The 27308-nt window shown below is 36.9% G+C and overlaps 1 protein-coding gene across 4 annotated transcripts in view; it reads right to left on the bottom strand.

Annotated features, from left to right (window-relative positions):
* EPHA6 (EPH receptor A6) overlaps nucleotides 1-27308 on the bottom strand; it is a 1027581-nt gene that overhangs the window by 159370 nt on the left and 840903 nt on the right. For 2 of the 4 annotated variants that reach the window (XM_070786786.1, XM_070786797.1), the window contains one exon: nucleotides 17678-17803. The exons of the other annotated variants lie outside the window; for them this stretch is intronic. In XM_070786786.1, coding sequence (XP_070642887.1) covers nucleotides 17678-17803 — 126 coding nt within the window. The remainder of the gene's footprint in view (nucleotides 1-17677; nucleotides 17804-27308) is intronic. 4 annotated transcript variants of the gene reach the window in all.

The following is a 27308-nucleotide window of genomic DNA, read 5'->3' as shown; positions in this document are numbered from 1 at the left end:
TTTGAACATTATATATTAAATAGTTATTTTCATTCACAAGATAAGAACTAAAATTGGAGGACTGTTTTCTTAACACTGTTGCCTGATGATTATCAGATCATGTCCCAAATGAAATGTATTCTCAGTGAATTCAAATACAAACTTAAAAAATTTCTCTTGAACTTTCTTTTCCTCCTCTATTCCTGTTTTGGTTAAGATACCACCATGCATCTAATAACCCAGGTTTGAAACTTTATTGTAATATTGGATTCTCTACTTTATCAAACCCATCTTAGTCCATAAGTTATTAAGTGGTGCTGACTCTATACAAAATCTATTATCACTGTTCACATTCTGCATTTGTTTTCTCTTGCTTGACCTATTACAATAATCGTTAATTGGTTGTACCTGTTAATGCTTACATAATATTTATTTTAAACATACAGCAATATTGCATATATACATATTTAAGTGCCTACTATGTATCAAGTACTCTTCTGGTTTCTGGAGAAACATCTCCAATCAATACAAGATTCAGCTCTCATGGAGTGTATAGTGGAAAGGCAGATAGAAATAAGTAAAGAATTGCTATAAAGGGCTAAAGACTGTTTTACATATTGCATTGTTTCTTCAGGATTAAAGTCCAAACTGCTTGGCAACTACATTCCTTCTCAGTCTCTCCTCTACCTTTTATTTCCTTTGTTATCTTTTACCACCTTAGTTCTGTCACCTCCTATTTTTCAAATTCTCTGGGGGACTCATAATTCTCTAAGAATGACTTTCCTTGTACCTTCCTCTTCTCCTTGGAAGACTGCCGTCTTACTCTCTTTATTTGGTAAAGTCATATACTTATTTATTAAAAAAAAAAACCCAGAAACTTAAATACCATCTCCACTGTCAATTCTCCTGTGAATCACTTTTGTTTTAGGAAGATTTTATTGTTTACTTTCTCTTCTGTTTACACTTCATCAAGAAATTATATAACACTTACTAGGTATGACGTTGATGACCTAACTACATAGGTGTCTGCTTCCTTCTCTAAAATGCCACTGAGGTCAGGACTGGTGCTTAATTTGTGTCTGTAAGTTCATTATCTACATTTAGCACAGAGGGCAGTACAAACAAGGTACTCAAAAAAGTTTTTTGTTTACTGGAATGTCAAAAGGAACACACAAATAAAGATGTTTTCTAAGAATAATTCTAGACCTAGAGCAGAGTTACTGAAATAACAGAATGGCAAATCAATGGACTTTAATTCTAAATTATTTGTATTAAGGGGACAACAGAGGGTGAGATGGCAGGATGGCACACCAACTCGATGGGCATGAGTTTGAGCAAGCTCTGGAAGTTGGTGATGGAAAGGGAAGGCTGGCGTGCTGCAGTCCACAGGGTGGCAAAGAATTGGACAGGACTGAGTGACTGAAGTGAACTGACTTTGCATTATTAAAATATGGTTTTGAACAGAAAAAAAGCATAATTCCAATTTCAGCTATGCTACTTTCATGATCTTGGGCAAGTTATTTTAGTTCTTTGGCTTTTGCATCTATACAATGAGGATAATATTACATATCATATACACTTTTTCAAAGGAGTAGATAAAAAAATACAATTGACACAGAGTCTGGCAATAGCTGCCACTCAAAAATGGTGGTGTACCTTTATTTTTTTTTCCTTTTGGGTATGGTTACTGATTTCCCCTTATTATCATAATTGTACATTAGGCAGAAAACATAGTTTTATAAAAAGGGACCATTTCCATATTTTACTGTACTTTGGTGTTGATATAAAAATTCTTTGATATCCTATGGCAAAGTAAAAACAATTGATAGTTCAGTTCAGTTCAGTTGCTCAGGCATGTCTGACTCTTTGCGACCCCATGGACTGTAGAACGCCAGGTTTCCTGTCCATCACCAACTCCTGGAACATGCTCAAACTCATGTCTATCAAGTCTGTGATGCATCAAACCATCTCATCCTTTGTCATCCCCTTCTCCTGTCTTCAATTTTTCCCAGCATCAGGGTCTCTTCTAAGGTGTCAGTTCTTCGTATCAGGTGGCCAAAGTATTGGAGCTTCAGCATCAGTCCTTCCAGTGAATATTCAGGACTGATTTCCTTTAGGATGGACTGGTTGGATCTCCTGGCAGTCAAGGGACTCCCAAGAATCTTCTCCAACACCACAGTTCAAAAGCATCAATTCTTTGGTGCTCGACTTTCTTTATAGTCCATCTCTCACATCCATACATCCATACATGACTACCGGAAAACCCATAGCTTGAACTAGATGGACCTTTGTTGGTAAAGTAATGTCTCTGCTTTTTAACATACTGGCTATGTTTGTCATAGCTTTTCTTCCAAGGAGCAAGTGTCTTTTAATTTCATGGCTGCAGTCACCATCTGCAGTGATTTTGGAGCCCCCAAAATAAAGTCTCTCATTGTTTTACCATCTATTTGCCATCAAGTGATGGAAACAGATGCCATGATCTTAGTTTTTTGAATGTTGAGTTTTAAGCCAACATTTTCACTCTCCTCTTTCACTTTCATCAAGAGGGTCTTTAGTTCTTCTTCGCTTTCTATCATAAGGGTGGGGTTATCTGCATATCTGACATTATTAATGTTTCTCTCAGCAATCTTGATTCCAGCTTGTGCTTCATACAACCCAGTGTTTCTCATTATGTACTTTGCATATAAGTTAAATAAGCTGGGTGACAATATACAGCCTTGACATACTCCTTTCCCAATTTGGAACCAGTCTGTTGTTCCATGTCCAGTTCTAATGGTTGCTTCTTGACCTGCATACAGATTTCTCAAGAGGTAGGTTAGGTGGTCTGGTATTACCATGTCTTTAAGAATTTCCCACAGTTTGTTGTGATCCACACAGTCAAAGGCTTTGGCATAGTCAATAAAGCAGAAGTAGATATTTTTCTGGAACTCTCTTGCTTTATTGATGATCCAGTGGATGCTGGCAATTTGATCTCTGGTTCCTCTGCCTTTTCTAAAACCAGCTTGAACATCTGGAAGCTCACAGTTCATGTACTATTGAAGCCTGGCTTGGAGAATTTTAAGCATTACTTTACTAGCGTGTGAGATGAGTACAATTATGTGGTAGTTTGAGCATTCTTTGGCATTGCCTTTCTTTGGGGTTGGTATGAAAATTGACTTTTTCCAGTCCTGTGGCCACGGCTGAGTTTTCCAAATTTGCTGGCATATTGAGTATAGCACTTTCACAGCATCATCTTTTAGGATTTGAAATAGCTCAAGTGGAATTCTATCACCTCCACTAGCTTTGTTTGCAGTGATGCTTCCTAAGGCCCACTTGACTTCACATTCCAGGATGTCTGGCTCTAGGTGAGTGATCAAACCATCATGGTTATCTGGGTCATGAAGATCTTTATTGTTTAATTCTTCTGTGTATTCTTGCCACCTCTTCTTAATATCTTCTGCTTCTGTTAGGTCCATACCATTTCCATCCTTTATTGTGCCCATCTTTGCATGATATGTTCCCTTGGTATCTCTAATTTTCTTCAAGAGATCTCTAGTCTTTCCCATTCTATTGTTTTCCTCTATTTCTTTGCATTGATCACTGAGGAAGGCTTTCTTATCTCTCCTTGTTATTTGGAACTCTGCATTTAGATGGGTATATCTTGCTTTTTCTCCTTTGCCTTTTGCTTCTCTTCTTTCCTCAGCTATTTGTAAGGCTTCCTAAGACAATCAATTTGCCGTTCTGCATTACTTTTTCTTGGGGATGGTCTCAATCACTGCCTTCTGTACAGTATCATGAACCTCTGTCCATAGTTCTTCAGGCATTCTGTCTATCAGATGTAATCTCTTGAATCTGTTTGTCACCCCCACTGTATAATCATAAGGGATTTGATTTAGGTCATACCTGGATGGTCTAGGGTTTTCCCTACTTTCTTCAATTTAACTCTGAATTTTGCAATAAGCAGTTCATAATCTGAGCCAAAGTCAGCTCCCTGTCTTGTTTTTTCTGACTGTATAGAGTTCCTCCATCTTTGACTGAAAAGAATATAATTAATCATATTTTGGTATTGACCGTCTGGTGATGTCCATGTGTAGAGTCTTCTCTTGTGTTGTTGGAAGAGGGTGTTTGATATGACCAATGTGTTTTCTTGGCAAAACTCTGTTAGCCTTTGCCCTGCTTCATTTGTACTCCAAGGCCAAATTTGCCTGTTACTCCAGGTATCACTTGACTTCCTACTTTTGCATTCCAGTCCCCTATAATGAAAAGTACACCTTTTTTTGGATGTTAGTTCTAGAAGATCTTGTAGGTCTTCATAGACTCGTTCAGCTTCAGCTCCTTCAGCATTACTGCTTGGGGCAAGGACTTGGATTACTGTGATACTGAATGGTTTGCCTTGGAAACGAACAGAGATCATTCTGTGGTTTTTTGAGATTGCATCCAAGTACTGCATTTCAGACTCTTTTGTTGACTGTGAAGGCTACTCCCTTTCTTCTAAGGGATTCTTGCCCACAGTGGTAGATATAATGGTCATCTGAGTTAAATTTAGCCATTCCAGTTCGTTTTAGTTCACTGATTCCTAAAATGTTGAATTTCACCCTTGCCATCTCCTGTTTGATCACTTCCAATTTACCTTGATTCATGGACTTAACATTCCAGATTCCCATGCAATATTGTTCTTTAGCATTGGACATTACTTCACAACCAGTCACATCCACAACTGGGTGTTGTTTTTGCTTTGGCTCCATCTCTTCATTCTTTCTGGATTTATTTCTCCACTGTTCTCCAGTAGCATTTTGGGCACATATCAACCTGGGGAGTTCATCTTTCAGTGTCCTATCTTTTGTTTTTTCGTACTGTTCATGGAGTTCTCAAGGCAAGAACACTGAAGTGGTTTGCCATTCCCTTCTCCAGTGGACCCCGTTTTGTTGAAACCCTCCACCAAGAACTGTCTGTTTTGGCTCGCCCTACACGGCATGGCTCATAGTTTCATTGAGTTAGACAATGGTGTGGTCCATGTAATCAGTTTGATTAATTTTCTGTGTTTGTGGTTTTCCTTCTGTATGCCTTCTGATGGATAAGGATAAGAGACTTATGAAGCTTCCTGATGGGAGAGACTGACTAAGGGGGAAACTGTTCTGATGGGCGTGGCCATGCTCAGTAAATCTTTAACCCAATTTGATAGTTACGTGTTTTATATGATGCAGTTAATTCCTGGTTTTATCATGGTAGTCCTTGTGTCCCAGGCAAACTGTGATGGTATATTACCTTACACCTTATGTACTAGCATAGTGCAGGCAGAAGATGTGAGATTAGAGTCAGAGCACATGCTGCTGAAGACTTCCACTTTGGGCAAGTGCCCTATCATAACTCACTTATCTCACTGCTTCACAGTCCTCATTTGTACACTATATACATTCCTCACTTGTGTATTTATACATAATATTAACACCTCCATGTTCAGTCACATGAGATTGATTATATCATAATGGAGGAGTTCAGTTCAGTTGCTCAGTCATGTCCGACTCTTTGTGACCCCATGGACTGCAGCATGCCAGCCCTCCCTGTCCATCACTAACTCCTGGAGTTTACTCAAACACATGTCCATTGAATTGGTGATGCCATTCCACCATCTCATCCTCTGTCATCCCCTTCTCCTCCTGCCTTCAATTTTTCCCAGCATCAGGGTCTTTTCTAGTGAGTCAGTTCTTCACATCAAGTGGCCAAGCTATAGGAGTTTCAGCTTCAGCATCAGTCCTTCCAATGAATATTCAGGACTGATTTCCTTTAGGATGGACTGGTTGGATCTTCTTGCAGTCCAAAAGACTTTCAAGATCTTCTCCAACACCACAGTTCAAAAGCATCAATTCTTTGGCACTCAACTTTCTTTATAGTGCAACTCTCGCATCCATACCTGACTACTGGAAAAACCATAGCTTTGACTAGATGGAACTTTGTTGGCAAAGTAGTGTGTCTGCTTTTTAATATGCTGTCTAGGTTGGTTATAACTTTTCTTCCAAGGAGCAAGCGTCTTTTAATTTCATGGCTGCAATCACCATCTGCACTGATTTTGGAGCCCCCCAAAATAAAGTCAGCCACTGTTTCCACTGTTTCTCCATCTATTTCCCATGAAATGATGGGACCAGATGCCATGATTTTAGTTTTCTGAATGTTGAGTCTTAAGGCAACATTTTCATTCTCTTCTTTCACTTTCATGAAGAGGCTCTTTAGTTCTTTTTTGCTTTCTGCCATAAGGGTGGTGGCATGTGCATATTTTAATATCATTCTACAATATAGAGTATCTGCATGAAGTAGATTCTTACTCCTATCTAAAAGGCCATCTTGTGTCTTCTGTACTCTCTTTGCAGATTTCTGCCCCTACCAGTATATCTTAGGTTACTCTTGAATTAATTTTAATCTTAGAAATGTTTGAAACTTCTAAATATGTATAATAATTATTGTTAATTTCTTTCAATGCTTTCTCTTAATTGCTTTACTTTGCTTTTAAAATTCAGAAGTGATCCAAATACCTTTGGATTAATGCTGAATAATAAATTATTTTATTCTGTGATAAAACAGTTGAGTAGAAATTAGGGTTTTTTTTTTTTGCATTTATGAAAATAATATCACTTCTGGATTTGAGAGTAAGTCAAAGATACGAGGCTAAAGAAATGAAATATAATTTTCTTGACAGTTTCAGAAAGCAGTGGCATACCATCTGTATCAATTAACTTCAGTAATATTCAGTACTTTCTTTCTTTCCACTGGAAATTACATATGACCAAAAAGATGTCTCTTTAACTAGAAGTGCCTTATTGACAATGAAAGTTAGTTACTACCAAAGATGTTTAATTTAGACTGTGGTTTCCAAAGTAAGATACTAACCAGATTGTAAGATTTTAGTAACATTTGAATTAAGAAGGGCTTTCTTGATTTTTTAGTACATCAGCACATATAAAAGTAATGTTATAATAATCATATTAAAAGCATATACATTGAAATTAGTTAATTTATGACTTTTAGATTTCCCTCTATTGTGAAATAAATAATTGATTATATAATAATCAATAGTTTAATTAACATTGGGGTTTCCTGTGTGGCTCAATTGGTAAAGAACCCACCTGCAATGTAGGAGACATAAGAGACCCAAGTTTGATCCTTGGGTCAGGAAGGTCCCCTGGTGAAGGAAATGGCAACCCACTCTAGTATTCTTGTCTGGAGAATCCCATGGACAGAGGAGCCTGGTGGGCTACAATCCATGGAGTGCAAGAGTTGGACATGACACTAGGCAGCAATGAACAAAACACACCAGAGAATCCTTATAAACTTGTAATACTGTGAAATGTTCAAAACATGAAAATGAAACTTATGCTAAGTTCAAAACAAAACTAAACTGCTTGTCAAATAAATAATTTCATATCACTTTTGTTCTTGGTTTCTTTCTGTGAAAACTTTCTCTGTTTATAATTTAAAAATAGATACTACATCTAAATCAGAACATATGTAATAACAACTGACTTAAAAAATAAGTTTTTCAATGTGCTGGATATTGCTCTAAGAGTTGTACATGTGTTAACTCATTTAATCCTCACGCCAGGACCTGCCGTGAGTGTAATCACTAGTTCAATCTAACAGATATGATTACGGATTCACTGAGAGTTGAAGGAACCTGTCCAAGGATACACACTGAGAAATTGGCAGAGCCAGGGCTTGCAGCCAGACAATCTGGCTTCAGAGTCTGAATGCCTGGCCATCTTGTCATACCCCCAAATGATATTTGGGTCTCCATTAGTAATTTAGAAAACATGAAACATTGCCCCAAATCTCTCTGTGCCTCATCTTAGAAACACATCCTGGAAATCCATTATGGACTATTCACTGTATTGCTGCCAAAGATGTTTTGTCCTTGAGAAGTTCTAGGATTTTAAAGCCCCATAAAGACTTATGATAGTCTATATACAAAGGGAAGTGCATGCGAAGGAAACACGTTGGGATAGCCTGTAGATTTTGCTTTTCCCATCTCCTAAACATCAGTTTATGATAATGATCTTAAGTGTAATTTACAAAGGAATGTTTTAAGAAAGAGTCCTGAAGCTCTGAGAAAAAGATGTCATATTTTCCAGTAGCGTTTCAAAAGTCGTGCTCTACTCTGGCTTCAAAAGTGTGTTATGATTATATAAATGATCAAATATTCAGTCTTTTGGTCTTTTATATGATTCACTAATCAAAAGAAAATCAACAGAAAATTTAAAAGTCAAACAAACTTCTGCATAGGATATATTTAATCTTAACTGTATTGGTTATTTATGGTGAGATTTTAATTATAATGGAGAAAACATTGTTAAATGAATCAACGCTTTCTTGCTCAGTAGTGTCCAATTCTTTGCAACCCTATGGACTGTAGCCAGGCTCCTCTGTCTATGGGATTCTCCTGGCAAGAATACTGGAGTGGATTGCCATGCCCACCTGCAGGGGAACTTCCTGACCCAGGGATCAAACCTGCGTCTCCTGAGGCTCCTATATTGCAGGTGGATTCTTCAGCACTGAGTCATCAGGAAAATCCAAATGACTCATATATATGATGTAAATTAAACTACCAGCTACTTTTATTTTTTCACCCTCAGGAAAGTTACTACTTACTTTTTAATCTTTTCTGCAACTCTTACAAATAATTTAAATTTTTTTAATGTTCAATTTTGTTAAGCACATTTCTGTAAGACCTCTGTGTATAGAACTATGAAAAGCTAACACTGTGCCACAGGGCAACTTCCACTGAGCTTTGTTCTATAATGCAAGAGAACAAAAGCTGAGATGAAATGTGTTTTACAACAGGGCTGGTCTTTCCCCACCTTTCTATGTTCCAAAGTGGCCCAGCAGCCCAGGAGAGCAAGCATGGCACTCTGTGGGAAGGCAAGAAGCATTTATGCAGCTCGGTTTCTTTTATTTCGCATTAAGGTGAAAACACCAATACAACAATCCCAATCGAAACACAAAGATTAAACACTGACTCACATGGAGAGTAAGCTTTAGCAGACTGTGCAAAATTTTTCAGAATGTTTCTTTCTGAAAAGAAAACAGTTCTTGGATGAATCTTTTGAAAGTGTTGATAGTGTCTTTGAATTGGACCAAAATAGATGGTACAGTTTGTGATAATAAAACACAAACGTCTCTAGGGCATTGATATATGTTCTCAACTGAGAATTTAAACTGTCATATATGTAAAGTCTGGATTTTTAAGAAACTTATTCAAATAGTATTTAGAGAAAAAAAAGCATTTATGCTAATTAGAAAGCAGAGCTAAAGTCAAAGGCTAAAACTATTTAAGGAATCTGAAAATAGAAAAGTACAAACAACTAGTAAAATACATCTGGAGATTACTTAAAGGCTCCTTTAAGATTTTTCATGTCTTTCTGACAGGAAAAAACAATTGAAACTATCTTTGAAAATGTCCCAAAGAAAGTGAAAGTGAAAGTCACTCAGTTGTGTCTGACTCTTTAGATCCCATGGCCTATAGAGTCCATAGAATTCTCCAGGCAGAATACTGGAGTGGGTAGCCTTTCCCTTCACCAGGGGATCTTCCCAAACCAGGGATCAAACCCAGGTCTCCCACATTGCAGGTGGATTCTTTACCAGCTGAGCCACAAGGGAAGCCTGTAAATGTTGGAGTTTGATACCAAATGCACCCTGGGCTTTGTTTCTTTTTCTTTTAAATGCATTGTCAATCTTACATGAAGATGCTGCTGCTCATGATGTCAGTGAAACAGAGCTTTACATATAGAATATTAAGTTTTTAATAATCTGAAATTCTTCATTGATGGACTTCAAGAGAGCCAGAGACTTCCTAAAATTATATACAAACATTTATTTATATGAGTATATATCCATTTTCTTGGAAAAGAGAGTCTGTTATTTTTGGCCAGAAAACAAAGTATACTCCATAAAGAATCTGAGTCTGTGAACTGTACCACAACATCAGGATCATCTAACAATAGGAGTCCTTAAACCCACAGATTGTGCAACAGATTAAAGTTTTTATAGACTGAATGATACTTGAAGGTTTGAATTACACCTTCATTTTATATATATTCTCATCCTGACTTTTCTTTGTCCAAATGATATCTTCAAGTGGTCATCCATAAATTTTAAATCATTTTCTAACCTTTTGTGTATTTCTCCTCAGGAAAGTCAAAGAACCAAAAGATGACATACATACTCTTTGGAACTCACTGACCTTAAGCAACAAAGGAAGCAGACCAAACACAAATCTTAATGTTATCTGGCTAACCTTTCTTGCAGTGGTTTTGGAATAGTTAGAATAGAAAAAGGAGTCCAAAATGGCAGTGGCTAAAAGATAGACAAAGAAAGGGGAAAAGCCTGTGAAAAGGGAACAAAGGAAAAATTCGTGGATCAGAGTGAGAACCTCAGGTGAAACAAACAGGTCCCCTTCCTGGCTAGCTCTAGTTTGCCTAGTTTGCCTAGGGCAGGCCAGGTGGGAGGAGCCAAAGCATATAAAAAGAGGGAGCCAAGACCGACTGACTCCTCTCCTGCGAGGTCAGCTCATCTTCATGCGTGGGGATGGATTTTCTTTACCAAATAAAACTCTGAGCTGTAATGAAGCTGTAACACTGGTCCGTCATTTTAAATCTTTGTTGTAGTGAGACAGAACTGAGGAAATTACACTCTCTCCTAACATATCAATATATGCCAAAAAGTGTTTTTAAATAATTCTAACCTAGCAATAACAGTGTTGCAAACACTGTTGTTTAAGGGGGGTGTTTACATATGTTTAAAATTAAAGTGTTTACATATGTTTAACTAGAAATACGCTTACTCCTTGGAAGGAAAGTTATGACCAACTTAGCATATTCAAAAGCAGAGACATTACTTTGTCAACAAAGGTTCGTCTAGTCAAGGCTATGGTTTTTCCTGTGGTCATGTATGGATGTGAGAGTTGGACTGTGAGGAAGGCTGAGCACCGAAGAATTGATGCTTTTGAACTGTGGTGTTGGAGAAGACTCTTGAGAGTCCCTTGGACTGCAAGGATATCCAACCAGTCCATCCTAAAGGAGATCAGTCCTGGGTGTTCATTGGAAGGACTGATACTAAAGCTGAAACTCTAATACTTTGGCCACCTCATGCGAAGAGTTGACTCATTGGAAAAGACTCTGATGCTGGGAGGGATTAGGGGCAAGAGGAGAAGGGGATGACAGAGGATGAGATGGCTGGATGGCATCACTGACTTGATGGACGTGAGTCTGGGTGAACTCCGGGAGTTGGTGATGGACAGGGAGGCCTGTGGTGCTGCGATTCATGGGGTCGCAAAGAGTCGGACACGACTGAGTGACTGATCTGATCTGAACTAGAAATACAGTCACTCATGTCACGTTTCTTGTGCTTCTGTCAGCAGGGTGTATTCTCTGTCATTTAATCAGTGACCTTCTCTCCTCTATACCTTTCCTCAAATCTGAAATAGAATAATCTTGGTCTTTTCCCTGATCCTACCTCAGAGTCCCTATCCTAGTTTCAAATAGTTGCAGTTTACAGAATTTCCTTTTAAAGTCTGGAGCTGAATAAACTTTCAAGGAGGAGCATTGTCTAGGAGACATAACTGTGCAGAACAGTATTGAGGGGCTTACTGGGGCTTGAAATCATACACATTGCAAGGAATAAAGAAACCAGGAATTAGGAATCAAGATGAAGGTTTCTCTTACCACACACAAATTCAAAATTTGCACTTTGAATCATTTATTCAGGATTTTACTTTGCACATTTAATCTAATTTAATTTATTCCTATTATAATTAGCTCTTGGTTTAAGTAGGTACAAACAAAAACACTCATTCACATACATCTTATTCAGGGTAATTGGCAACATTTTTAGCCACAGAAATATATAAAATACACACCCTTCAACCAAAAAAGAGTTTGTTTCCCGCCCCGCCCCCACCCCGAAGACTTCTTACATGAAATGTAAACCAACATCTCTTATCTTTTATGTACATTTATTACAACAGTATTTGTTAAACATAAAGAAATTTGCCATAAATACTACCAAAAAATATAAAAAGAATAATCATTCACAGGAGAACTGTAGCAAGTAGAAATTTTGTCAAAAGTGATTAAGTTTTAAATATCCAATTGTAGACTGAAAACAAAGATACTGATTTTTTTTTTTTTTTTAGGATGCCTGAACATATAAAGAAGTGGAACAGTTTACTTTGATTTTTCTAAACTGCAGTTTGATTGTATTTAAAAGATATATACTTTTCCATTGTTGATTTCCCTTGATAAACTGAGTTCATGCCAATTTTTCTTAACTCACTGTATATTCCTTCAAAGCCTGCCATCCAGTCTTATATATTTACATTAATGCCTTTCTGCAGTACTCTATATGCATCAAAATCTGATATTCACTAGATCCTAGAGTCTCTGCCACTTCAACCTTACTTATTTTTCCTGGCTTATTTCTAATATCTAAACTATATGCCTTCTCAATACAATTTTTTTGACAGGATAATAGTGCATGCGATATTTGCCCTGATCCGTATAGGATTTCACATGAAATATGGAAAGGAAAATACTGATAATCATTGCTAACATACTTCAGAGACATTTTAATATTGGCTTGGCACTGTATGTCCTTTGCTATAGAAATGGTCTAGTTGGATCTGTTATTGGTTTATAGAAACTTGAATTGTGAATTCATGTCTTAATAATTACTGTCAGGAGACAGCAGTAAGGATACAAAAAAGTCTGGTTACTTGAGTATAAGGCTCATCCAAACCTCTTTCCAAAGGTAAAAAATAAATGATATTAAATATTACTATTAATCATATACCTAATGATTAACCTTAGATATGCAGATGACACCACCCTCATGGCAGAAAGCAAAGAGGAACTAAAGACCCTCTTGATGAAAGTGAAAGAGGAGAGTGAAAAAGCTGGCTTAAAACTCAACATTCAAAAAACGAAGATCATGGCATCTGGTCCCATCACTTCATGGCAAGTAGATGGGGGAACAATGAAAACAGTGACAGATTTTTTTTTTTTTTTTTGCGGGGTGGGGGGGAGGGGCTCCAAAATCACTGCAGATGGTTACCACAGCCATGAAATTAAAAGACACTTGCTCCTTGGAAGAAAAGCAATGACGAACCTAGACAGCATATTAAAAAGCAGACACATTACTTTACCAACAAAGCTCTGTCTAGTCAAAGGTATTGTTTTTCCAGTAGTCATACATGGATGTGAGAGTTGGACTATAAAGAAAGCTGAGCACCAAAGACTTGATGCTTTTGAACTGTGGTGTTGAAGATGACTCTTGAGAGTCCCTTGGACAGCAAGGAGATCCAACCAGTCAATCCTAAAGGAGACTAGTCCTGGGAGTTCATTGGAAGGACTGATGCTAAGGCTGAAGCTTCAATACTTTAGCCACCTGATGTGAAGAACTGACTCGCTGGAAAAGACCCTGATGCTGAGGAAGTTTGAAGGCAGGAGGGGAACGGGAGGACAGGATGAGAGGGTTGGATGGCATCACTGACTCAATGGACATTAGTTTGAGCAAGCTCTGGGAGTTGGTGATGGACAGGGAAGCCTGGCATGCTGCAGTCCATGGGGTTGCAAAGAGTCAGACACGAATGAGTGACTGAACTGAACTGATATACCTAATAATTGCAAGTCTGGTGTTTGAGTCCTCATGTGTTCACAGTTGTTTTTTAAACTGACTCAGAGTAAACAGACAGGAAGTCTCACAAAATTGGCAAAGCAAGGTGAAAAAAGCTATTTACCCCGTCATTTACCTTGAACCTAACATATGGCATGCAGTGGAGAAAAACTCAAGTTCAGTTCAGTTCAGTTGAGTCACTCAGTCGTGTTCGACTCTTTGCGACCCCATGAACCGCAGCACTCCAGGCCTCCCTGTCCATCACCAACTCCCAGAGTCCACACAAACCCATGTCCATTGAGTCGGTGATTCTATCCAACCAGGTAAAAATCTCAAAAAAGGTGTTTTATATATAGCATTATATTTAAGCATAGGTAGACAAACTGAGATGGTGTTTCAGGAGAATATCCCCTCAACAATTAAAGAGCTTCCAAACTAACCACAAAGGAAGTATTAGGAAGACCTTCAACATTGATTTTTTTCTTTTAGAATTTATCTATTTCTAAATTCTACATGTAGACTGCTTTCTGTGATTGCTGTTTTCTGGACTTTACTCATAATTAAAAAAGCTTCTTAGTTTAAGGTATATATCTAGGTTTGGCCTAGAATCTAACCTCTATATATACGAATTATTTCATTAATGAAAAATAGCATCAAGTCTTCCACAATGACACTGTTATAAAAGTGTAACATAGAGTTTTTGAGCTAATCATACTCAACCTCAACCTAAGGTATTACCTTCTGAGCATAATGAATATACCTTTATATTTTATAAATAAGTTTTCAAGATACATTGTAATGTTTGGATCTTATGTAAATTTAAGATGTCACATGATGTCAGAGTTATTGCTATAACTCTGGACAGAAAATTGGACCAGTGAATCTTCCAAATATTATTGCATCATCATTATTAGTGAATAATTCTATTTCTCAAAAACTTCATTACTCTGATTTTCTTTGTTTATTGTAAGCATATGAAACCATCAAAAGTGTAAAGGTAGAGTCTGTCATAAGGTGAGTCATCAGTCTAAGACCCTGTGTATAATCAGTACACTATGGCATACAAAATGTTCTGTCTCACTTTCAAATACTGTTTGACTACAGAAATAGATCAAAGGAATAACTAGGTGGAGCAAAGAGACCAACTTTATCATTGTAGATTATACTTGGATGACATATTTCCAAGAAGGACATTAATTCAAGGAGATAGACTTTGAATTTAATAGGGAGGAATACAATGGGGAAGAGTTTGATTAAAAAAAAATATAAGTTGACTTATGTCTTTTTATAATTATTTTTCCTTTCTTTCCCCATCCACTTTGTTTGTGTTAGCTCCCCTCCCCACTCTTCCTGCCTTCTCTCCTGGGATTTTCTTACTTCACTGAGTGACTACTATTTGAAAAGCACTGCAATAACATATGAATATATTTGGTATTCAATTTTCAGCCCATCACTTCCTGGTGTTTTTCTCTATTTGAAACTAAGAATAATAACCCTTTACTACAACCCTTCTAGCAATGAGAAAGGTCATATAAACAATTGACAGCCATTCCATAAATACAGATTTCAGACTTGTCTGCTTTCTGGTTCTCATGATTCAGTGATTCTTTTATTATTAGTGTAAAAACATTGCAAAAATATTATTCCTTAATAGAACAGTGTGACATGAATGCAAATAACCTATTTTATACAAGGCATAATCATGTATCTCATTTAAATTTGATTAAGGAAGTAATTGGGAACTAAATTAGTACCATAATTAGAACAGATTTTCTGATTCTTTGAATGACATAGTGAATATCTATGAGACCCTGAAAGTTCTGCGACATATAATCAATTGGTATAAAGAAAATTAATTTCTGCCCAGTAGCCATCAACCTCTGGCCAGCTTTTTAAAAGTACCATGATACAGGTTAAAGGAAGGGGTGCTTTGTGTCCTCAAATGGTGTCTTAAACCCAAAGAGTCACTCAGCTAGTAGGTAGCAAATAAATAGCTTAGTTTTTTCCTTTTTTAACATGAAACAATAAAAACTTCTCATGATCACTGCTTCACCCTTCTTAACACAAAATTATACAGCAAATTCTTGGGAAATAAACTATAGCTGAATGAAAGAGGATAAAAATTACCTTTGAAATCATAGCATGATTACTGAAAAATACCAGAGAGAGTATACAGGGATCACTTATCAAAGTGATATAAGCCAGAAAAAGTCAGGTCAGTTAATTTCACTTTGAGGGAATAGGAACAAGTTTAGATCTATAATTTTTTTTATGAAGCAATTTTGTTATACCTGATTTGTATGTAAGTAATGAAAACTGAACTGTTTTGTCTCCCATGAAGGCTGGAGGCGAATTTGGCTGAAAGCTTAGATGAACAGAGTGCTAGTGTTCTTCTAGATTCCTCTCTGGAAAGTTGTTTTTGTGTATGTGTTATAGAAACACTATCTTGCTTCTATCATTCTCAGTGGCTAAATGACAAGGGTTATCACTTTTACCAGTAATGTTGAATAAGTCAAGTCTCTACTGAAGTTCATATTGTCATTTCTGCCAAACATACCTAAATCCACCAAGATTTGTCATTAAGAGTTAAAGATTAAACTATCAAACTATAAATCATCCATTCATCTCTCCAATTCCAATTGGTGAAATCTTAATAATATGTATGAAAGCTATATTTTTTATATTTGCTGTTAACTCTGAGAGCTCAGTTTATATAGACTTCTATTTCTAATTTTTTGCAACATTACCATCACTACCACCACCACCACCACCACCAACAATAAAATTTCTATGCAACTGATACCACTTTGTTCTAGAGAGAAAAAAAGGGTGGCATCACACTCACGAGAATAAAAATTGCTAATTTTTGTTTCATATAATTTTGGTCCCTACTTTATCCATGGCATTGTTGGCCACTTCAGTAATTATCCAATGATAAAACCAAATGACATGGAAGCATACTATGGTTTGTTACTTTTTGTAGGAAAGAGTAATTGAAAGTAGGCAAGGGTAATTGAAAGGCAAATGAAAAAAGTCAGTGTAATAATTTTAGGCTTTGATGGCATAATTTTGCTAAGAAAAGTAAGAAATTTGCATGATGGGATTTTGTTTCCATTTTATTCCCTAGTTTTTCAAATGCTCTCATTATTTGGCTGGCTGGGTCACCTTGTGAAAATATAGGATCATTACCATAACTTGTAGCATAGTATTATCTATGATACAAAAACCACAAAAATTATGATAAAAATTCAAGGATCAATATCCTAATTCCATTTTTCTAAACACATGTAAAATGGATTTGCATGTTTCATGAAAAAGGGAGGAAGAAAGCTGGATATTTTACAAAATAACAATAATAAGACAATTTATGATTATCATAATACTAAGGATAATGGATAATGGATAAGTATAATACAAAGTGATTTACTAAATTTTGAAATTATATTTTAAAAGATTCAATATCCTATATTTTGTTACTCTTCATTGATAAAATATGGTTTTGGTCAGATTGACATTTCTAGGGAAAAGTGTGCATTAATTTTCTTACTCAGAATTGTCTTTTTGTTAATGTTAAATGTCACATTTGCTACTTTCTCACTTTTTTTCAAATAATTTTTCTTTAGTGAAATGGAACTTTATTTAAATCTCTGTAAACTATAAATGCAGAATTATTTTTCAGTTAATAAAACTGTTTTAAATTCTCTTTTCTAGCCAATTCCAAGTGGTAAAGTGGCTTAAATTCGACCTTGTTTTATTCTTGAGTTACAAATTTGGGACCTGAATCTCTTGTTTTTATTTATGAAAAATCTTCCCTAGAAGAAAGAGGCAGCACTATACTGATCAGATGCTCAGTTTAGAGATCCTTCTTCCACTTTCTTTACATTATTCTTGGAGCATTATGCATCACAAATGTGGTTTCTTCATCTATTAATCAAAAAGCCACTTGCACTTCTGTTCAACAATATATTTCAGAAATATTTATTTCTGTATTGTGGGTCTGTCAATTGTAAGCACAGTTCTACTGCTGTATCTGGTGGCAGAAAACTTCACCTGAAATACCTACCAGCAGGAATCCTGGGGGGCAAAGATCCTCCCCCTGGCGCTGGATGCGGGGCCTGGAGGCTATTTAAAAACCCTGCCCTCAGGAAGCTGGGGCAGAACGTTTCCACCCCAATGGCCGGGAAGGATCCTTTTAAGAGATAAAAATGGACATTAATCAAAAAATCTTCTTTGTGGAAAAGCTGTTGATCATTTAACTGGAACAAAACCTACAATCAACAAAGACATCAAACCTTACAAAGATGTTATGTAATTACAAGGAATGGAATGCATTTTTATTCATAAATTTATGAAATAAACCTAGTTTTTTGAAAAGAAAGTTGGAAAACCCCATGGACGGAGGAGCCTGGTAGGCTGCAGTCCATGGGGTCTCTAAGAGTCGGACATGACTGAACGACTTCACTTTCACTTTTCACTTTCATGCATTGGAAAAGGATATGGCAACCCACTCCAGTGTTCTTGCCTGGAGAATCCCAGGGACGGGAAGCCTGGTGGGCTGCCGTCTGTGGGGTCGCACAGAGTTGGACATGACTGAAGCGACGCAGCATCAGCAGTTACAATCAAAGAGGGTTAGAAGCACCAGAATACTAAGATAAATTTCTAAACCTACATTTGACAAAGGGGATATAAATGTTATTGATGTTGCCTGTTTACAGAATTCAACTCCATATGCGATAGAGATATGCAGAAAATAGCCACAATAGGCCTGAGATGTGTGCTGCACTATGAGGAGTGGTGCCTCACTTCAGGTGTACCAGTGTGAGAGCCTAAAACTAAGAAGACTTTTATACCATACAATAATCACATACATCTTTGAAACAGTGGTAAGAAAAACAACATACACATTTCTTAATTTGCTTCATTCTTATTTTTCTTAATTAGGGACCAGACATAAGAGTTTGCAAAGGTAGAACCACACGCTTTTTCATTTTTAAGAATGCTATTGAGAAAGAAAAAAGAAAAAGTAAACTACTTAGAAGTTTATTCATAAAATAATATAATGAGTCACAGACGAAAAGAATGTCAGAGCTACAAAGGACTTCAGAGATCATCCAGTCAAAAACTCCATGTTTTACAGACCAAGAACTGAGGACTGGGGTGGGAAACTGATATCACACAGCTGGTGGACTCCCAGGACAAAGTCTTTACACTAAAGACTAAAAATAAATAATGAGCCACTTCCTATTTGGAAGATCATGATCTCCTGATTGTGAATTAGAAACCTAGCACTTTGGAATAGTGGCATTACAACTTGGTGTCTCAAGGACCTAAAGGACACTAAAATCATTCAGAAGAAAGTATAATATAAATGCAATATTAGTGCATTGGTAACTGATATGGTACATGTAAGTTTAAATCACAATAATACCCTAAAATCAAGTTACCCTGATGGTTGTAAGAAACACATCTCATTTGAGACCCCTGAAACCCTCATCAGGAACAGCAGTTTTCCTGTGTAGTGACCTGGGATCTCTGCTTCCACAAGTTCAAATTTAGAAAGTGCCATATTTTTGAAAAGGACCTCCCAAGTGGCCCTAGTGGTAAAGAACCTGCCTGACAAAGGCAGAGATGTAAAATATGCATGTTTGATCCCTGGGTCAGGAAGATCCCCTGGAGGAGGAAATGGCAACCCACTCCAGTATTCTTGCCTGGGAAATCCCATCGACAGAGGAACCTGGTGGGCTATAATCCATGGGGTCCCACAGTCAAACATGACTGAAGGGACTTAGTGCACATGCACATATTTTTGAAAAGACTTCACTCTGTTCTTTGATACAAGCTTTACCCCTAAAATAAGTTAAAATTTTGATTTTTCTTTTAACTTTAACTAGGATTAAAGGGATCTGGTATACCACACTCTATATATCTTGCTGCTACGGAGGAAGTTGTTGCTAAAGAAAAAGCAGCATTTCTCAGATCTTTAGAGATTTTTTTTTTTTTTTTTTTTACAAAAGAACAAAGTTATAATGAAAGCTTTAATGGTTGAGGCCTATAGATTGTGCATTGGATTAAAGAAAGCATAGAGAGAGTGTCATATACTGTGAATAAATTGGTTTTGTTGTGGATTCTATGGAGCTTTAGTAAAATGACCCAGCAGAGCTGGAGTCCCTTAAACATTAAAAGGTGTGGCAAAAGAGAACAAGATGGCAGAGGAGCAGGTGGACATGGAGTACATCTCTCTCCATGGATACATCAGGAATACACCTTCAGACACAGAAGTTCATGCGGAATACCAGTTGAGAGCGGACATGAGTACCTGACCAGTGGAAAATAATATATAGAACCATGCAAATCTTGGTAGGATGAAGGAACTAGGGGGAAAAGCAGGAGTGTTAGTAGGACTGGACCTTCCCTTGGCGGGTGGGGGAACTAAAGCAGAAGTCCGATTCCCACATCCAGGCAATTTTCTGAGTCAGAGGAGAAAACATTTAAGACTGAGAGTGAAACAGCATAAATGGAATGAGAATCAGACAGTCTTGCCACAGCCATACATACCCAGGACAGGGACCCAGGTTCCCTGGAAGGTGCAGCAGCTGGCAGCTGGAGTTCAGGGATTGTGGAATAATCCCAGGGTGAGGGCTGCTGTTGACTGCAGAGAGATGGATTGAGGGGATGTGAGGGAGGACATTGTGGTGGGAAATGCCTGTGGAGGAAAGCCAGGCAACCATAGAAGCAAGGCAATACTGCTGAGTCACACGGAAGGGGTGGAGCCATCACCATAGTCCCTCTCTCCCCACACACCAGCATTGTTGGTTGAACAATAGAGAGGCTGGCCCATCAAACGCCTGCCGCATTGAACCACAGAATAGGACTCCACCCAGGGAGCCCCTTTAAGTGCCTGATGCGCTGATCTAAGAGTAGGACCCCAAACAGGGGGGCCCCCTCTATGTGCCTGACACGCTGAACAACAGAGAAGGATCCCAGCAAGGTAGCCCTCTAAGTGCCTGAGGGCAGAGCTACAGAGAAAGACTGGCCAAAAAGGCCTTCTAATCACCAGTTACAAGAGGCTCAAAAAAAAAAAAAAAAAAAAAAAAGACTCTGATAGGGCCATAACTCCTGCCGCAGAGGCAGTCCAAGTCCCTGTACACTTGCTGCCTCCAGGGTCCCCGCAAGCCAAGCAGCCATGCTGCCTTCATGCTCAACTCTCACTGGGGCAGAGCTGCCACAGACATAAAAAAGTCTTGCATCTATAAGCACAGGGTCACTTCTGTAGTGTCTGACTCTTTGAGAACTTGTAGACTGTGGCCTGCCAGGCTTCTCTGTCAGGGAGGGAGGAGGGTTTTCTAGGCAAGAATACTGGAGCTTTTTGGCCAATACTGGTTGCCATACCCTTCTAAAGCACTATTTCCTCCTGCCCTAGCTGCCAACTCCCTTGAGTACCTGATGCTGCCAGAATCCCTGTGACCCAAGCAGCTGTACTGCCTCCACACCTGGCCTTCAAAGGGGCAAACCCAGGTCCTCCAGGGCAGTCTCAGGAGCAAACCCCAGTGGATGACCCATACGTAGAGGTGGAAATAAAACCACAATTGAAACCCATGGGCAGTGTTAATAAGGAAGAAGACCCAAAATCTTCCCACAGCTGTACAAGATGCAGATTAAATCCACACGATCATCTAGGCAGACTCCGTGTCTGTGGAATATATAAAAAGTCATTGAGAGCTCCCACAAAATAAAATGCACTAGTTTTGATAGCTGTGGACAATGGAGGAAAGAACACACAGAAATAGGACCAGGTTAGAATCTGAGCTGCCCCCACAGCAGGTCCAGAGATCAGTACCGTGTTGGAGGGCATCCAAGGGAGGTGAGGTGGACTGTGACTTCCAGCAAGGGAAAGGACTCTGACAGCAGTGACTCAAGAAAAACATTTATTATTCTTATGTTTTGACTTGTTCTGTAGATTCTTTTGGATTTTTTTTTCTTTTTCTTCCCCTTTTCCCCCCTCTGTTGTAGTTGTTGATTTTACTGGCACTAGGAAATCGAATTAAGCTTTCGAGCTTTTTTGTTTGTTTGTTTCTCAGTCACATTTTTTATTGTTGTTATAAACCTCTGTCTCTGAGTTGGGTTTTTGCAGTTCTATGGAGTTTTCCCTTTTTCTTTTATTTTTAATTTTTAAAACCTACTATGGGGAACACATGTATACCTGTGGCGGATTCATTTTGATATTTGGCAAAACTAATACAATTATGTATTAAAATTAAAAATAAAATAAAATTAGACAAAAAAACCTACTATTATTTTCTCTACATTTATTCCATTGTTTGCTTTTCTTACTATTCTTTTCCCCTTGTAATTAATCTTTAATGTATATAAATCTTCTTCATCTACCTCTATTTAACTTTGCATATCTATTCTTTCTTTTTTTTCCCTTTCCTCCCAACATATTTGTTAGTTTTATTTTCATTGCTTTAATCCCCAATTGGCACCTTGCTTTAATTTCACTTTCCAGTTTGTGCTTTAGTTAGTGTTGTTCTGGTATATACAATTTTTGCTTTTCTTTGTTTACCAGGTCAACCTATTGTACTTTATTTTTGTTGGACTGTTTTTATTTTACTTACGGGTGTATACCTTTTTTTTTTTTCTTTTTGTTTCTTCTTCCATTTTCTTTTTTTAATAATTTCTCTTTTTTATAATTTTAATTGTTAATGTTTTAAACCTATTATATTTATTCTACATTTATTCCTTTTTTTGCTTCCTGCTGTTCTTTTCCCCTTGCAGTTAATCTTTAATGTATATAAATCTTCTTCATCTACCTCTATTTAACTTTGCCTATTTATTCTTTCTTTCATTTCTTTCTTTCCTTTCCTCTCAACATATTTGTTAATTTTGTTTTCATTGCTTTATTCCCCACTTGGCACCTTGCTTTAGTTTTGTTTTCCAGTTTGTGATTTAGTTAGTTTTGTTCTTAACTGGTAAATATAATTTTTGATTTCCTTTGTTCACTGGGTCAATCTACGGTATTTTATTTTTGTTGGACTGTTTGACTTTGCTCATGGATGTATATGTATATGTGTATATTCCATTATTTTAATTATTATTTGCCTGATTTTGTAACTACCATTTGTCTGGGGTTCATCTTTGGTTTCTTGTTTTTGGATATTTGTTTTAATCTCACTTAATGCCATAACAAACCACTTGTGGAATCTTCTTTCTTGACCAGTGATCAAGCCTGGAGCCTTTGGAGTGTGAGCACTGACTCCAAGAGCCTAGACTACCAGAGAACTAACCCTAGGGAGTATCAAATAGTGATAACTTACTGTAAGGAAACCACTTCAATATAAGACCTGGCATCACCCAACCACCAGTGGCACCCTGTACAGGATGCCTCATCTAAACAACAAACAAACAAACAAAATATAAACCCAATCATCAGCAGATAGGATTACCACCTCACTCAGCCTTGCCCATCAGAGGAAAAACAAACAAAAACACAGCACAAATCTCACCCTATAGGAAGGTTACACAAACCACTGGGCTAAACTTAGAAAGGCAGAAACCAAAAGGAAGAAAGAATTCAATCTTCTTCAAGGAAAGAATTCAACTTTCCTTGAAACCTGGGAAAAGGAGACTTCAAACACAATAAGTTAAAAAAAATAATGATAAGGCAGAGAAATACTACACAAAGGAAGGAACAAACTAGAAACACAGAAGTCCAGATAAATGAAGAGGAAATAGACAAAATACCTAAAAAAGGATTCAGAATAATGATAGTAAACATGATCAAAACCTTGAAAACAAAATGGAGAAAATGCAAGAATCAATTAACAAAGACCAAGAAGAACTAAAGAATAAACATTCAGAGACAAAACACAATTACTGAAATTAAAAATACTGTAGAGGTAATCAATAGCAGGATATCTACAGCAGAAGAATGAATCAGTGAGCTTGAAGATAAAATGGTGAAAATAATTTCTGAAGAGCAGAATAAAGTAAAAAGAATGAAAAGAACTGATGATAGTCTCAGAGACCTCTGGGACAATATCAAATGCACCAACATTCCATTTATAGGAGTTCCAGAAGAAGAAGGGAAAAAGAAAGGGTATGAGAAATTTTTTGAAGAGATTATAGTTGAAAATAGCTGAAAGGAAATAGTCAATGAAGTCCATGAGGCACAAAGAGTCCCATACAGGATAAACCTAAAGAGTAACATGTCAAGACACATACTAATCAAACTAACAAAGACTAAACACAAGGAAAAAATATTAAAAGCAGCAAGGGAGAAGCAACAAGTAACATACAAGGGAAACCCCATATACTTAACAGCTGATCTTTCAGCAGAAACTCTGCAGGCCAGAAGGGAATGGCAGAATATTTTTAAAGTATTGAAAGGGAAATCTACATTTCCTTTTGAAATGAAAGGGAAAAGGAAAGGGAATATACAACCAAGGTTACAATACTCAGCAAGGATCTCATTCAAAACTGATGGAAAAATAAAAAGCTTTTCAGAGTAGCAAAAGTTAAAAGAATTCAGTACCACTAAATCAGCTTTACAACAAATGTTAAAGGGGCTTATATAGTCAAGAAATGCAAGAGAAGAAAAAAGATATGCAAAATCAACCCCAAACAATTAAGAAAATGGCAGTAGAAACATATATATCAATAATTACATTAAATGTAAATGGATTAAATGCTCCAACTAAAAGACAGAAATTGGCTGAATGGATACAAAAACAATACCCATATATATGCTCTCTACAAGAAACCCACTTCAGACCCAAAGACACTTATAGACTGAAAGTGAGAGGATGGAAAAATATATTCCATACAATTGGGAAGCAATAGAAAGCTGGAGTAGCAGTCCTCATATCAGACAAAATAGACCTTAAAATAAAGAAGATTACAGGAGATAAGGAAGGACACCACATCATGATCAAGGGATCAATCCAAGAGAAGACAACAATTGTAAATATCTATGCACCTAATATAGGAACACCTCAGTACATAAGACAAACACTAACAGACATGAAAGGAGAAATTGACAGTAACACAATAATAGTAGGAGACTTTACACCCTACTCACACCAATGGAGAGGTCATCAAAACAGAAAATTAGTATAAAACACAGTCTTAAATGATACATTAAATAAGACAGATCCCACTGATATCTTCAGGATATTCCATCCAAATGCAGAAGAATACACCTTCTTCTCAAGTGCACATTCTTCAGGATAGACCACATCTTAGGTCACAAATCAAACCTCAGTAAATTTAAGAAAATTGAAATCATATCAAGCATCTTCTCCAACCACAATGCAATAATACTAGATATCAATTACAAGAAAAAAAACTGTAAGAAACACAAACACATAGAGATTACACAATATGTTTCAAAATAACCAACAGGTTACTGAAGAAATCAAAAGGGAAATAAAAAAATTTCTAGAAACTAATGACAATGAACACAGATTCTCAAAACCTATGAGATGCAGCAAAAGCAGTTCTAAGAGGGAAGTTTATAGCAATACAATCCTACCTCAAGAAACAAGAAAAACAGCAAATAGACAACTTAACTTTACACCTAAAGCAACTGGAAAAAGAAGAACAAAAAACCCCCAAAATTAGTAGAAGGAAGGAAACCATAAAGATCCGAGCAGAAATAAATGAAAGAAACAATAGTAAAGATTAATAAAACCGAAAGATGCTTCTTCGAGAAGATAAACAAAATTGACAAATCTTTAGCCAGGTTCATCAAGAAAAAAAGAGAGAAGAATCAAATCAACAAAATTAGAAATGAAAAAGGAGAGGACAACAGACAATGCAGAAATACAAAGGATTATAAGAGAGTATTATGAACAACTATAAGGCAATAAAATGGATAACCTGGAAGAACTGGACAGATTCTTAGAAAAGTTCAATCTTCCAAGACTGAACCAGGAAGAAGTAGAAATCATGAACAACCCAATTACAAGCACTGAAATTGAAGCTGTGATTAAAAAAAAAAAAAAAAAAACTCACAAAAAACAAAAGCCCAGGACCAGATGGCTTCACAGGAGAATTCTATCAAACATTTAGAGAAGAGCTAATGCTTATCCTTCTAAAACTCTTTCAAAAAATTGCAGAAGAATGAACACTTTCAAACTCATTCGATGAGGCCGCCATCACCAAAACCAGACAAAGACAACACACAAAAAGAAAACTACAGGCTGATAACACTGATGAACATAGATGCAAAAATCCTCAACAAAATTTTAGCAAACAGAATTCAGCAACACATCAAAATGCTCACACACTATCATCAGGTTGGGTTTATTTCAGCGATACAAGGATTCTTCAATTTATGAAAATCAATCAAAGTAATACACCATATTAACAAACTGAAATATGAAAACCATATGATAATCTCAATAGATGCAGAAAAAGCCATTTACAAAATTTATCAGCCATTTATGATTTATAATACACTGATGACAGAAATCAAAGATGACATAAACAAATGAAGAGATATTCCATGTTCTTGGGTAGGAAGCATCAATATTGTGAAAATGACTATACAACCAAATGCAGTCTACAAATTCAGTGGGATCCCTATCAAATTACCAACGACATTTTTCACAGAACTAGAACAAAAAATTTCACAATTCATATGGAAACACAAAAGACCCCGAATAGCCAAAGCAGTCTTGAGAAAGAAGAATGGAGCTGGAGGAATCAAGCTTCCTTGTAGTATAATCAAGACTTCAGATTATACTACAAAGCTACAGTCATTAAGACAGTATGGTACTGGCACAAAAGCAGAAATATAGACCAATGAAACAAGATAGAAAGTTCAGAAATAAATCCATGCACCTACAGGTATTTTATTTTTGACAAAGGAGGCAAGAATATACAATGGGGCAAAGACAGCCTTTTCAATAAATGGTGCTGGGAAAACTGGACAGCTACATGCAAAAGAATGAAATGAGAACACTTCCTAACACTGTACACAAAGATAAACTCAAAATGGATTAAAGACCTAGATGTAAGACAAGAAATTATAAAACTCTTAGAGGAAAACATAGGCAGAACACTTGATGACACAAATCAAAGCAAAATCCTCTATGACCCACCTCCTAGAGTAATGGAAATAAAAACAAAAGTAAACAAGTGGGACCTGATTAAACTTAAAAGCTTTTGCACAGCAAAGGAAACCATAAGCAAGGTGAAAAGACAACCCTCAGAATGGGAGAAAATAATAGCAAATAAAATTACTGAAAAAGGATTAATTTCCAAAATATATTTCCAAGCCTCTCATACAACTCAATAACAGGAGAGCAAACAATCCAATCAAAAAGTGGGAAAAAGACCTAAACAGACATTTCTTCAAAGAAGACATACAGATGGCTAACAAACACATGAAAAGATGCTCAACACTGCTCATTATCAGAGAAATGCAAATCAAAACTACAATAAGATATCACCTCACACTGGTCAGAATGGCCATCATAAAAAAATCTACAAATAATAAATCCTGGAGAGGGTGTGGAGAAAAGGGAATGCTTCTGCACTGTTGGTGGGAATGTAAATTGATAACAGCCAGTATGGAAGACGGTATGGAGATTCCTTAAAAAACCAGGAATAAAACCACCATGTGACCCAACAATCCCACTCCTAGTGGGAGGAGACCAAACCCTGAGGAAACCAAAATGAAAAAGACACGT

The sequence above is a fragment of the Bos indicus genome, chromosome 1 (genome assembly GCF_029378745.1).
Source record: "Bos indicus isolate NIAB-ARS_2022 breed Sahiwal x Tharparkar chromosome 1, NIAB-ARS_B.indTharparkar_mat_pri_1.0, whole genome shotgun sequence".
NCBI lineage: Eukaryota > Metazoa > Chordata > Mammalia > Artiodactyla > Bovidae > Bos > Bos indicus.
This window is presented reverse-complemented; position numbering and strand designations above follow the sequence as displayed.